The following is a 14,623-nucleotide window of genomic DNA, read 5'->3' as shown; positions in this document are numbered from 1 at the left end:
AATCCATTCTTCCCACACCATTGTATTATTTTAAGAATGAAATAGAGTAGTTAGTACTGATACTTGCATACCAAACGCTGATACTATAAATATTTAAACACAGACATATTCAAAGCATTGCTACTCCAAGAACTGCTGAGCAAGCAATAAAAAATTAAACACCAATACTCTTCCCACAGTAAAAGAGCAGCAACATCAAGAGAGTAGCAAAATTATTCAGGAAATGCTCTGTGTTTCTATTTTTTTTTCTTGAATTATACTCATTTTCAAGCTAGAAACAAACAAACAAACAAATCCATTCGCATTCTCCCTACTGAGACTGGGGGCCGACCACATCAAACACTGGAACAGGTTCACAAAAGCAGCTGGACAATGCTACCTTTGGGAACCGCCAGCAAACAACTGCTTTTTCAATTGGTTTACGTCAATACACACATCCTCTCCAAAACAAACATTTAAGCAGTCATTTGAAGAGACATCAGTGCCACCAGCAGATCCACAGAGACGCAGCCATCGCAGAAAGGCCCTTGCAGTCAGCGCATGAATCCTCCTTGCAGGCACCATTTACTCTCAGAGCTCAGAGCAGATCAGAATACAAAAATCTCTTGAAAGAAAAGGAAGAGAAACTTTCTACGTGCGTTTCCTTGTACTTACAGCCATGGTAAGAGGCTGGGGATCCTCCAGACTTTCCATACTCTTGCTCCGAGTAGCTGGTGGACAGGTTTGGCTGACTGGAGCCGCGGCCAAAGGTGATCTGATTGCTCCCCACTCCAGTGGCCACCTGAGCCATGCGTTCTTTGGTCTTCAGCGCTTGGGCCCTCTCCGTCTTGAGTCGTTCGTCATCCTTCAGCAGAGACACCAGCTGCTTGGATTTCTCCCTCACGTTGATGCCCTGGTCTTTACCATCTCGATCAATATACTGAAAATCTTTCAACGTCTGGATAGCAAAAATATTCTCTTTACACTGCTGCGCTACTCTCTCGGAGCCAGTTTTAATCAGGTAATCGAGCAGAGTAAGGGCCTTGTACACGTGTCGCCAGTTCTTGCCGTGGTCATTCAGTCGTTTCCAGATCATGCTCATAATTTCAGAAAAGGCCACAACATTGTAAGTCAGATCTGCTATTTCAGTCATTAATGAACTGGAGGGACCCCAGGGGTCATTAGAGGTCGCTTCCCGAACTTTTATTTCGGCCTCGGAATAATTGTTCACAATGTTCTTCATCTGCCGCCGAATAGACGAAGTCGTCATTTTTATTTCCCTTTTTCAGAAGACAGATTCCAGAACAGACAAAAAAGGGCTATATTTGCTCTTCTATGAACGTTTCTGAACTGCGAGGGCTCCGTGTCAGTGGCTGATTTGTAACACGTTCCACTACAACCATTTCCTCTCTTCAAGAGAATGACACGAGAAAATGAAAATCATGACCTGAGGAAGGAAAGAAAACAAAGCACGTTAATAAAAGACACTACTATTCCTACACGGAAAGCAATATATAAACTTGTGAGAAATTTTGCTGGAGTTAGCTGATGAATTTTCTCCCTGAATTTCTTCAGGACATCTGATTTTGAACACAACCTGCTCTTCTCACAAGTAATATTCAACATTGAGGATTAAAAACCTGAACTGCTGAAGATGAAAACAGGAAGATATCCACGCTGATGCAAATGCAAAATTTGAAAAGCAAAACAGAAACAGAGTCCAAGAAACTACTTAGGGATTTAGTTTCCGACGAGATAAAACCTACCTAGAATGTTTAACTACAGAAATGACAACGCTACCTTGCAGAGCTGAGATGAAACTACATGAGAAATGCCACGCTTTGCGGCCGTCAGCTTCCCTCCAGCGGTGGACACCGGCAGTTTGCTGCCATTGCTGTAGGAATTTGTGTACTGAGAGAATAAGGAAACTTCCTCAAAACCAACCAAGCCGTTTCTGAAACCTCAGGTACGTTTGAAGCACACTCAATTTCAGGGCTGAGATTTTGAGCATTCAGCCAAGGCCTGGGGAAGAGAAGTGAGCACCAGAACCATGCACTCCAGTTCAAGGTGACCTTTAACGCTAAGCAGATTAGAGAGGAATTTTTTTCTCCAAATGCATTTACTTTGTGCATTTGACAACACTCATCAGATCCACAGTTTCTGCTCTGTGTTTCACACAGCACAGAAGAATTTTTAATTAGATGAAAATGGCATTGTAAAAGCAAAACGACTGGCAAGAAAACCCAAGGACAAGCTCTGGAGCTGGAGAGCTGTGTCAGTTATTTCAGGTCACTGTTTCAAGTAAACAGAGGCCTCTTAAGCTTTAGAATACATTACTGGAGTAAAGCAGCAGATTTTGCTTTTACAGTAGCAGTTAGAACAGCCCTTGATATTCACACTAAGCACTGATTCTGTAACTGCACACTCAAGATGTCCTTTAACAAAGTTTCTCCAAACACTCCAAAGAAGCAACTTATCACTTACTAAAGGCAGGGGAGAGAAGTAAAGCACAGATTTCCAGCCTAACATTGTTACTATTCTTCAAATTACTACTGTATCAGTTAAAATGAAAGCAGAATTAAGGTCAGCTTGGACAACAACGCAGCTCTATGACTTTCTCAGCAAAAAGGCAAATACTTTTCCTAGAAAACCATTCTGAGCAAGCTAAACCACCACAGAACAGGTCCGGGGAGATGCTGCATTTTATTTTGTTCCACTGACGTTAATTTTTGGCAGAATAAAAACCTGTTATGGCATCACGGAAAATTAACTTTAAATGAGATCAACACTAAATTTCGGGTAAACAGCATCACCCTGGTGTTTTCCCCAGTATTTAAAACCAGCTGCAGAAGAATGTGGATCTGTTGTCAGATGGCTCACAGCAACAGGATTAAAAAGGGGCATCTTCTCCTGCAGCATTTACAGGTTTGTGCGTTATAAACCCAGAATTTGAAACGGCTGATCCTACATAAACATTCCCAGGTGTTCATGACTGCTGCTTCACTCCCGAAGTTAACATGGTCCGAATCTGCCAGCTCACCTGCCCTTGTGATCACTCTTCAATGCATTACTCCAAAAGGTGAGGATTAAATTGAATAAATAAATAAACAAACCCACAACACGCACATCTTATCTAACCTCAAGCACTTCTTTTTGTCAATCATGGATAAGGTAAGTTCACAGATAAAGCTGAAACAAGTTATCCAAGGAGGTGGCAGCATCTGGCAGAAAGATGGTCACAAAGACCTCAGAGCAGACAGTACCTTCTTTTTAGCTGGTGAAACTGGAGCCAGCAGAGGACACAAACGCAGACCTATCATGAACACGACTGCACTGATGAGATGGATCCCAGATCAGAAGAATGCAACCCCCCCATAAGGGCTGAGCTTGTCACCCAACCAGAAAAGCAGTAAATAACATTTAAAAAATCAAAACCATGAGAACTACGAAACCTCCTGAACCAGTTTGATAAAAGGCCACCAGCCTGGGACACAAATACTCATGTAAAGAACATCTATGTATTTCCTTGCAACCTGTGGTGGAGGCTCTCAGCCAGCAATGACCACACCGTGTCTCTACCAACGCCTCTTTTGAAGCCACTCCTATTTCCTGTGTCAGCCTCAGGCGAAAGGACACAACATCAGTGCAGTGACCCCACTGCACAAACAAGAAACTTCAGCTTATTTTTTTTTTTAAACTTGGACATTTGTTCCCCAGACTGCGGGCAGGGGGCATGCTTTTTAAGAAAGAAGAAGTCACCTTTCAGCTTCTTTCTGGTACTGATGATTTTACAGAAATCGGCCATCACCTTCCGAACTGAGGATCTCCTGAAATTCAGTCCCATTTAGAAGCTACTCCGTATCCTTGATCACCCCTGATGTCCTTCCACACATGTATTACACTGCCATTGCTTGAGCTATATACAGTTCTAAACACTCTACGTTTCAGATTTAGCAGTAACAAAAGTTTGTATCACAACACAGTCATTTACTGCTTGGATTTCCCATTCTTTATCAAATACTTTCCAAAAGCTTGTATTCATTTTGGCAGTTGTGCCCCTGTGATGCACGTAAAACCAGGGTCATTTCTTCTCCCTGTGCAAATGCATTGAGGCTGTTTCATCTGCCATTCTGTCACTCAGAAGATCTCAATCTTTCTCCCTTTTAAGTCAAGATTCCTTTCAAATTTGACTAATTTGGTTCAATTCAGCCGCTTTGTGATTTAGAAGCTATCTGGAAAAGGGAGTATTTGCAAGAACACTGATCTCTGGCAGGACACTTCACTGGCAATAACCCTTCACTGTGAGAACCAACCATTTACTCCTAACCCCATTTCCTGTCTTTTAACCCACTGTAAATCTATGAAAAACATTCCTGTCTTATGAGAGTTTTGTTTCTTTAAAGGCCAAGGATGAGAGGCCTTACCAAAGTATTTTTAACAGCCAAATACACTATACAAGCAAACGACTTGCCTACCTGTACCTCTCCAACTAAAGAAAAAAAGTTTATTACTTGTTACAACTTTACAAGCTTTTGAAAAACTCTTTTTTATACCACATGTCACAGAACAGAACCACAGAACCACAGAACGTCAGGGATTGGAAGGGACCTCAAAAGCTCATCCAGTCCAATCCCCCTGCCGGAGCAGGAACACCCAGATGAGGTTACACAGGAAGGCGTCCAGGCGGGTTTTGAATGTCTGCAGAGAAGGAGACTCCACAACCTCTCTGGGCAGCCTGGGCCAGGGCTCTGTCACCCTCACTGAGAAGAAGTTTCTTCTCCAATTTCAGTGGAACCTCCTGTGTTCCAGTTTGTGCCCATTACCCCTTGTCCTATCATTGTTTGTCACCGAGAAGAGCCTGGCTCCATCCTCGTGACACTCACCCTTTAAATATTTATAAACATGAATGAGGTCTCCCCTCAGTCTCCTCTTCTCCAAACTAAAGAGCCCCAGCTCCCTCAGCCGCTCCTCAGAAGGGAGATGCTCCACTCCCTCCATCATCTTTGTAGCCCTACGCTGCACTCTCTCCAGCAGTTCCCTGTCCTTCTTGAACTGAGGGGCCCAGAACTGGACACAATATTCCAGATGCGGTCTCACCAGGGCAGAGTAGAGGGTCAAATTTACCTTTCCAAATGCCAACACATGGGAACACTTACTAGTCCTGAGTAACACCAACTTTGGCCAGTGAAATAGATACCTGAAGAATTCATCAGAATCACAACATCAGGTTAGAGATAAGGAGGAAGTTCTTTACTGAGAGGGTCGTCAGAAGCTGGAACAGGCTGCCCAGGGAGGTGGTGGAGTCACCATTCCTGGATGTGTTTAAAGAGCGGGTAGACGAGGTACTTAGGGATATGGTTTAGGGGGTAGACAGGAGCGGTTGGACGTGATGATCTCAGAGGGCTTTTCCAACCGAGCGATTCTGTGATCAGCAGGCACAGGGTGCGATTCTGTGAGCCACCCCAAGCTAACTGCAAACCACCACCAAACCTGGGGGCCTCCCAACCATTGCCTTCCCCTTTCTCACAGCAAATCTAGCAATTACACAACAGCACAGGAAAAGTAATCAGCTTCAAGTCTCATTGAAAATGAGCTTTTTAGCACTGGTTCTTGTACATATGTGCGCAAAAAGCCCAGTTCATGGCAGCCCCATACCCCAAAACTGGGAGCTTTGTTAGAGTGAAGCTTCTGAAGAAGGCTCCAAACAGAGAGTAAGTCTGGAGTAGTGCTTTGGAGAAACGGACATAGAGCAAACACTTCAAGAAGACAACACACTGGAGTAGGTGAAGTGAGCATTTTTCACTCTTCCATAAAATTAAAGATTTCACTGGAATGATTCTTTACCATCACATCTTTGATTCATTAAAACAAAGGCATTTAATAATAACAGTAATGTCTTTTTTTCCCCCTTTTCTTGATGGAAAGACTTGTTTTCTAATCCTATTCTACCTTTAACCCACTACAGACAATTTACTCTAAACTTCATTTTATTCTGTTAAAAACACAGAGGATGACTGTGGATGTTTTTTCATTCCCCCTCCCGATCTACTCATACCAATATTTGAGATAACTACTTTGGCAGCAGCAGTAAACCTCACCGAGAACTCTGTACGCCTTTCAGGATCTGCTCTACAAACTCTCTGCTTCTACTCCACACAAAGGATGCATTTTACTTTATTACTGCAGTTCGTGGAGCACCGTAACAGCCCATCTTATGGTTAAAGAGATCAAAAACCCAAATATCCCTACTGAATAAAAGTGAGAAACCGTTTCTAATGCGTCATCAAATACTTACATAGAAAGTTTGGGTTGGTTTTTTTTTTCCAGAGACCTCGGTGAATTAACTTCTCACAACAAACCACAAGGAAGTACAATGCACTTGCAACTTCAGCAAAAATCTGAGTTTGCATTTTTAACAGTACGGTTGCAAAGAAAGCAAAAAAGTAAGATGAGTTGATTAAAGCTGCTGTTCCTTCCTACCAACAGGAAAAGGACTATCGGCTGCAGCAGTCCTTTCAAAGGTTCGGTAGAGAGGGGAAGAAGGAGTTATTAATCTCTTTCAGTTTAGGTGAGCCTTCCTCCTTTTCTCTCCCCTCATCCCTACAAGCCATTTTCTTTGTTTTATAAGTAGTTTGTCAACTCTCAACAGGTAGAAAAGCAAACATACGATTCTATAGCCAAGGAGGTGAAGCTTAGCCATGCTATCAAGTTAACCTGGAGGTGAACACCTCATTTCCTTTTTCTTATTCCAACAGTTTTATTATACAAATAACTCAGATTAATTCTCATGGTGCATTTTTACATGTGATGTGCATACACAAAGGAATCCTTGCCTGAACTTCTCAACAGCTCTCTCTCACAAGAGATTAAACTCAGTAAATGAAATGTACATAAGGAAACCATCTTTGATTTGCTAAGACTAACAGAGAAACGAGGCCAAGCCACAAAGTCCTTAATAAACCTAGTTGAAAGAAACAGCCATACAAATCCACCTATACACGGGCTTTCAGCAGAGTCCATTCACACCTCTGGAATGGAAAACTCAAACCAGGGTTTGCCTGCACTGATAAAATGCCCTTCGTATCAAGCCTGAAGGTAAACAGATCCATAGCCCAACTAAGTATGGACCAGAAATATATTAAAAGCCTTTAACATCAAGTGGGCAACAAAAAGTGTGAAAATTTAATATTAAACAGAGAGATGCTGGCACCACACCCGCACACAGCAAAAAGCACAAAATAAGCACAAGCCTTTACTTAAAGTTCAGGAATACAACAATCCAGGAAAAAAAAAAGACGTTTTTCTTCTACTGCTAGAGAAATTCTCAAACTCAGTTTCACTTTTTTTCTCCTCCCTCCCATTCATACACAATTCCTACAGAACAACTGGATGACCAGAGGCTATCATTGCACTGCCTACGGTGTAATGTCCTGCTGCAATATGAACATTGTTCCCAAAACCAAACAGGAAGGGGGCAACCGCACATTGCAGTCACTTGGAGAAGAGCACCGAAAGGAGCAAAGCAGCTTGGCACTACACATAGAAGCCAACAAGTAGCACACTTATTAGCTCCCTCTTGCTATTGTATGGCAGAGAAAACAGCAATTCATGTGAATAAAACAGTAAAATGAAGACACTGAAATTACCATCAATGCCCTTCCTCAACCTTCAAAATTGTTTAGGAAATGAGTTACAAATACAGATTGGCAAATGGTTTAAAGAACAGGGTTAACTCCAGAAGAAAGGTTTAATTTCCATTTTTCACAGCTTAAATGCTTGTCTTCTTCAGTGTTAATTTCTGAGAAGAGGAAATGGTTCAAAATTAAAAGTTCTGGAAGGATTCCATTCCCTTTTACAAATGAGAGAACAAGGTCAGCTTTCACAGACAGCAGGTGGCCAAATTATTTCTTTATTTAAAGAGTTAATACTGAAAGATAATTATCCTTCAAATATATGCATATTCATGAACCCCAAGGTTAGATCCTGCACTGACTGTACAGGCAGACTCACTGAGAAAAACTAACTCCAGCTTGTATGGCCAGTTAGCTGTAAAACAGACAAATTTAAGTCTTCTCTACAACTTTTCTAGCTACGTGTCTGCTTAAATTACCAGGGCAGTATCTGAGCTGAATGGAGAGTTCACCTCATTACTCACAGTCTACAGAAAGGGAGCAGAAACCCGAGTTTCATCTCGCAGCCGAGATCACGGCAGCGCTACCCTGGCCTCTTCAGGACCCCCCAGGCCACAGGTGCCAGAGCTTTGACATCAGCAGCAACATTTGAATTTGCAGTCATTAACACAGCTGGAATTACTGACAGCGTGGGAAGCAGCTGCAAATATGCTCTGAAGAGCTGCGAAAGGGGTCAGCCTCTGTAGGAGCCACGCAGATCACCGCAAACCATGCAAATCCAACCTACACTGGAGGGCTCATTTCAGGATTAGAAGCTTTGACAACATCTCTTTGTAAGAACATATTCCTCCTCCTATGGCTGGGTCGAGTGCCATCGACAGCATTACCTGCATTTTCCACAGCAGACCTCAGTTGATTTTTCACTAGTCACACAGCAAGGGCCGGGTGTGTAATGAATAACAGAATATTGTAGAATTACAAAACAGTGTAAGGTCAAGCCATTACTCACTGAACCAGAAATTCTAAATGCAAATTAATCCAACACAGCAGTGAAAATAGCTACCCAAACTCTCAAAAGGAATTTGTTCTCTGGAGATTACCTACTGGAATGAAAGCACTTCGTCTTTTATTCTCACAAATGGAGAAGGGAAAAAAAAAGATCACCCAATGTGTGCCTTGACAAAAAGGTAATAATCCGAACTAAATTCAGTTGACCAGGTATACTTTGAGTAGCATTTTCAATTGGATTAAAGACAGCAGGAGAAGGGAAGGATATATCAGATAATTCTTGCCAGAGGACGTGTCTTAGAATTGAAAAGTCCAGCCCTGCCACTTACTGGGTGACAGGCACCTGCCAAAGGGAAGCCACTGCATCTTCTCTCCCAATAGCTCAGAGACCTGATAGATCAGCTTGAATACAGGAGGGAACTGCAAATAATACAACCTAAAAGCCTGCAAGACCACAAAATGTAAGCTACATTCTTTAAGCCACAGGATTTTCTGATACAATTGCAATTTTTAAAATTCAAAACTGACAAGAACTCCCACATCCATGTATTTCTGTGCTCATATCTCAGACTTGATATTTTGGGAAGGTACCTGCTACGTACAATTACCCAATGATTTCATTAACTAAATCCAGTTGGCACTTGATTATTATGAAGCAGACGTCACCGTGTGCAGTTTCTCCCATCCACCTACACACCACAGACATGAAACCACTTTAATAAATTCAGTAGGCCAAAGGCAAATGCTCATCGTTACAAAGATCAGGAAAAAAAAAATACTTCAACTCTCCATGTTACTACTGGTAGAAACTGAGACTAATTAATACTTCTACTTTACAACATGAATCTCTAATGAAAATGATTGTTCAAGGAACAGTGCAAGATCTGCAAAGCTGTATCTGTCCATACATCCATATCTACTATTTTATTCAAATATTTATTTAAACTGTTAAGCAAACTGGCTGCTAACACAAACTACAAGCCGGTAAAGAAACAGGAGACTGATTTAATATCCTACCTACATTCATCAATGCCCATTCATGGCATAAAACTTCAAGTGCCATCCCTCACAGCCACCATACCTGCACGCTCACCTTGAAAAGTCAGCACATGGCCTTATTTCAACCATCATTAACTGGTAACAATTAACATAAGGTTACTTTAACCCTCATAAATAAAGCTACACGTAGTTGTCCATTGGTGACTGATTAAGCTACTATAAAATTCAGAAGCAGGAAACACATATCCCAAAGCCTAGAGCAATGAAGGAACGCTTTGGCCAAAAATCAGGGTTTTACGCTAGTCTCTACTGCTCAGGGGTCAGGCTCAGAGAGGAGCAGAGGATGTGGCTTCACTTCATACTTCATTCTCTGCTGGCTGAGGCAGTGTCCTGCTCCTGCCCGCTCTGCTGCCACACGTCACCTCCCTGGCCCTCACACCAGGTAGGATCGGTTCAGTGAGTTGATCTGGCAAAGCAGGGGGAGGCAAGGGGGAGATGGATAGCTGGTTTTTCTGACGGATCAGGTCACCAAACAAATTAATCCCAAGGTCACTCTAATTACTTGAAAGCGCACCACAAACACAGGAAGTAACATTCAATTCAACAGCAATCTACAGTTACATTTCACAAGGCGAAGCGTGAAGTTGAAAGCTCCAATTGGTGGTCAAGTTAAAGACGATGGTTTAGACCTGGGCTTGTCTTCAGCAGTACCAGTGCCAGCACTGCAAACACTGAGTTTCTGGGGAAATGGCCTTTTACTACATACCTGCTAGTAACAGGAACACAGTCATTGTGTTTCATCTTGAAGACAGCCACAGAAATGAAGGAAATCTGGTCTTCTGTTCTTTCAAAATTCACTAACATCTTAAAATCTGGGCACTGCCCTTTTCACACACTGATTTTAGCTATCTGTCCTGCAACACTTCCTGGTCACTTCCCTCTTATTCCCCCATATCTTTATCTTTTCCTACTGTACACACCACACAGTTTCCAAAATCTTTTCCAAACAACCCTACTTCTTTTCTCACTTCCTAACAGAGCTTCCTTCAATCAAGCATTAATAAGAATCATCCCTATTCACCAATGCCAAGATTTGTTATTATTTTTCCTTATTATTATTTTGTTGATTTTTGTGGAATTAGGAAGAAAAAAAATCTGGCTTGAAGACCTCAGTGAGGCTCACATTTTCCCATGCAGATATACAGAAATTTTCAACTGTCATCACAACAATTCCTCGAGTTTTCTGAATCTACCCCTCAGCAGTGATAGTCTACCTACTCTTATCTATTCTGGATATTTAGACAGAAAATTGTTTGAGTGGGAGTTAGCTTGCTCTTCTCAAAGATGATGACAAAGACGTGTTACTAAAAAGCATCTGTGCCTGTTCCATTAGTAAAGGTCATTTTCTTCCAGTCAGCTCTTGCAGAGAACATGTTATATCCTCTTAGCTCTGAGTTCATATACCCTGTAAGGAGTCCAGATGTAGAAGACACTGCCTACCACGTGTAAACCAAAACTCAAGCCTCTGATATTTCTGAAGCAGTTGATTATAGCTTGAGATATGTTGTTTTTAAAAAAAACGCAAGTAAATCCCCTGTGTAGTACTACTGACATCTGCACCTCCCATAGATGCCTGGTATCCCTGCACTGCTGATCATTCTTTTAACCACTGTTTTAATGCATGTCATTAAAAACATTCTCTCCCTTTAGATTTATAAACAGAATAAGAAAGTGACTTCAAAACTCACCCACTCCATTTTCTAATCTTTTTTCAAGAGCATTCTGTCTAGTCCAAATGCACACAAGAAATTCTAGCCCATTAACATCCATCAGCTACCAGAAGGGTAATGAATTCATCAATATTGCTAAAATGCGTGGGTACAGTATCATGGTGAATCATTTAGTAACTACATTTGCAGCAAGAAGAGCTCAGACAGCCTGCCTTACACTGCCAGCAACCATCTTCCTGAAGGAGGAAAAATGAATGTATTAAGATCACCCTCGATTTTGTTATCCCTCTTGACGAGGTTGGTAGTGTCTCCACACACCAGTATTTCCATGCCAGTCAAATCCTGTCTGGTGTTGCTCCCCTGCGGACATCAGCTTCCTCAGCCACGCCACCTGCAAGAAGCCTTCACTGCTCATTTTTCTGCTAACGACATAAGGACCTGGCTTTTCACTGCTTGTTAACATCCAGGTCAAATACATTAAGTCTTAAATTGAGTTTTTAATTTACAAAGGAGAAAAAACCCCAACAAACCCCACACATTGTTCCCTTAAGCAGTGCCACAGAATTAACTCTGATTTTTTAGTTCGTTATCTCTTTACAAAGCTATGAAGGACCATCTTCTTCCTTCACTAAGAAGTCTTCCTAACAATGATAAGTTCTAAACAAAAGAAAAGCTAAAAGCTACCAAAATCAGTCAGTCTTAAGAGAAAATACATTATGAACTAACAGGAAAGCATAACTACCCAAAAAAGCCCACACCTGTGGCTGGGACTGCAGACAGAGCATCATGGGGTAAACCAGGAGGGAATAAACCATGTTATGGAGCACAACAATATTAAGTTATGAGAATAACAGTGAAAGGAAAAAGTATTTCTTCTTTAAAAAACAATATAAATCAGTAATATAAAGACACAAAATTATCTTTAAAGCGTAGATTAGAAACTACCTTGCTTGTTTTGCCTTGTTCAGCTATGCCAAGCCTGCTCTTCTCCGTTTCGCCGCAGCTTTTAAAATGATTTTAAGCCTCCTGCACTTTTGTTTACACATTCAGTTATAATGGTGCCTACTCTAATTAAATCCAAAAATAAAAAAGTTTTTGTTAAGGTAGCCTTTACAAACCGAGTACATTTAATGCAACTCTCAATACCTCAGCTTCCTTAATACAGATAAAGTCTTGGAACACATACACTTACACATGTGTCTACATATCCTTAACTCCCACGGCTTAATTCAATTAATACCATTAAATCTTTAATGCTTGGCTTCAAAGGTTTTTTTAAATTTTTAATAGCTCTCATAGGTTAGCACGAATATTTTAAGTCTTTCTACTATATTTTAAATAAACTCCTCTTTTCTTTCCACTTTGATGTTTGTCTTTCTGACAACCCTACGCTCTGTGAAGCTCCTGGAACTTTGTTTTCTGTGAAACGATGACATTACAAACTCAAAAAATATATGTCAAGCACTGAGCTGTAATCAGGGATTTTTTTTTCTCCTCTCACCTGCCCTCTGGGCTGGGAGTTGGCAATGGCACCGCTTTAATCAAAACAATGTAGAAACCCATGAGGAGAGAGGATGCAACCAGGAGGGAGGGGGCTCTTATTTGCATCTCTTTAGCATGTAAGCAGCAGGCGAGGCTTAATTCTCTTTAGCGCTGGTTTCCCATGAAAGCAGAAAATGCAAAAGTCGCCGTATTTTATTAAAATAGTTAAAACAGGAGTTCTGACTAAAGGCCAGTGGAGCTTGATGGAAACACAAGCCTCGTGGCATTTAAAGAGACATCCGTTTCACACGTTTGATAGGCACTCAATGTGGTTTTAACTGCAACATTTGTCTGCACCAATGGCATTACCAGCACAGATTTCATTAGCTCACATATACATATATACCTGTAATTTACCAGTTCTGCTACCTGGTAGAAGTTCCACTGTGAGCACGTTGCTAATACCAAGGCAACTTACACCAGCACGTTTCTCCCCTTCTCTAACTCTCACTACCTCAAGACCTCCACTCACTTTCCCCTGCTCGATGTCTCAGCTTTGAATCTGTGAGACAAAGTTTTGACGGCATATTTCAGGCTTTTCTATAAAGTATAAACTACAAAAAAGAGGGAGAAAAAAGCACAGATTTTCCTCCTCCTTTAAAGTATATTTTTTTCCTCCTGAATAAGAAAAAATAAATCTCTTCTTAAAGTAAAACTAAAAAATCAGCATTTCCAGGGACAGGAAAAGATCCTGTAGTATTATTAAAAAAAAAAAGAAAAATACAAATCTGGCTCTGTCCCAAGGCATCCAGACACAATTTTGTGCCGGCACGTACATAACAAAAATATTTCTGCATTCAGGATGTTCGAGCATGTTTCTTGCATTTACATCTGGAAAGCCAAGAGTACTAAAACCCAACACGCCACGTTCAGCATCGACTCCAAGTCAATGACCGGACCCAGATCAGCAGATCTCTCGTAAGTTCAAAGTGAAATATGCGCTCACATACTTTGCTTGATCTCGACCATGAACTGCAGAACAGAAAACCCCTCATAAAACATATTAAAAACAATATAATGAAAACAACCTACAAAACCACCCTGCTATCAGCAGCCTGCAATGTAAGCAGAGTTCCCACATGCAGAGCACTCCCCAGTATTGCACATCTTCACTTATACAGTAACTTCTATCTTTTAAAGCTGATGTAAATACTCTTTTGGAGGCATCGTGCGTTCATATTATTGTGAAATTAAATCTATGCAGACGCTATTAGTTGGCAGATAGGCACCAAAACGTCAATTACACTATTCAATGTGCTTAAACCAGCAGGCCAGGCAAAAGGAGATTATTCACTAGGTAGTCAAACGTAAAAAAAAGCCAGACGTTTCAGTCTGTCTCGGCGTTTCACAAAGGGGTCAGCGGTTTGTAAATTTTAAATACAACACTTAAGCAGTTTTGCAGACTAAAAAAACTCTCACATCCTTTGATGATATACCTCGGTGCTCCTCTGCAATAAATCGGTTTAAAAGTGATTTTGCTGTCACACAAGCTTTTAGACCTCAGCTCCTCTAAAATTTAAGAATTCCAAAAGCCAAGTCAAACCAATTATAAACATTCCTGTATTTTACTTCCTTATTAAATCTTCCCAAGAGAACCAGCAAACGTATAAACACAAATATCTTTCAAAGGAGTCACCCAGGTACCAATCTTTTAAAACTTCAGAAAGCAGTTGCTTTGCTGAAAAAGTCTACAAACCATGGGCCGCATAATTAGAGTCCGGTGCAGTAACAGCC

The 14,623-nt window shown here is 41.2% G+C and overlaps 1 protein-coding gene across 1 annotated transcript; it reads right to left on the bottom strand.

Moving 5' to 3' along the window:
• Positions 1-654: 654 nt before the first annotated feature.
• Positions 655-1,432, bottom strand: LOC104542140 (epsin-2; the record flags this gene model as incomplete). Its single annotated transcript, XM_010186356.1, has 1 exon — positions 655-1,432. A coding segment is annotated over exon 1 (595 nt), but the record flags the coding sequence as incomplete, so codon positions are not given.
• Positions 1,433-14,623: the final 13,191 nt, after the last annotated feature.

Source organism: Mesitornis unicolor, unplaced genomic scaffold, assembly GCF_000695765.1.
Source record: "Mesitornis unicolor isolate BGI_N332 unplaced genomic scaffold, ASM69576v1 scaffold11016, whole genome shotgun sequence".
Classification (NCBI taxonomy): Eukaryota; Metazoa; Chordata; class Aves; order Mesitornithiformes; family Mesitornithidae; genus Mesitornis; species Mesitornis unicolor.
Note: the sequence above shows the minus strand (reverse complement) of the source record. Positions and strands in the feature narration are given on the sequence as shown.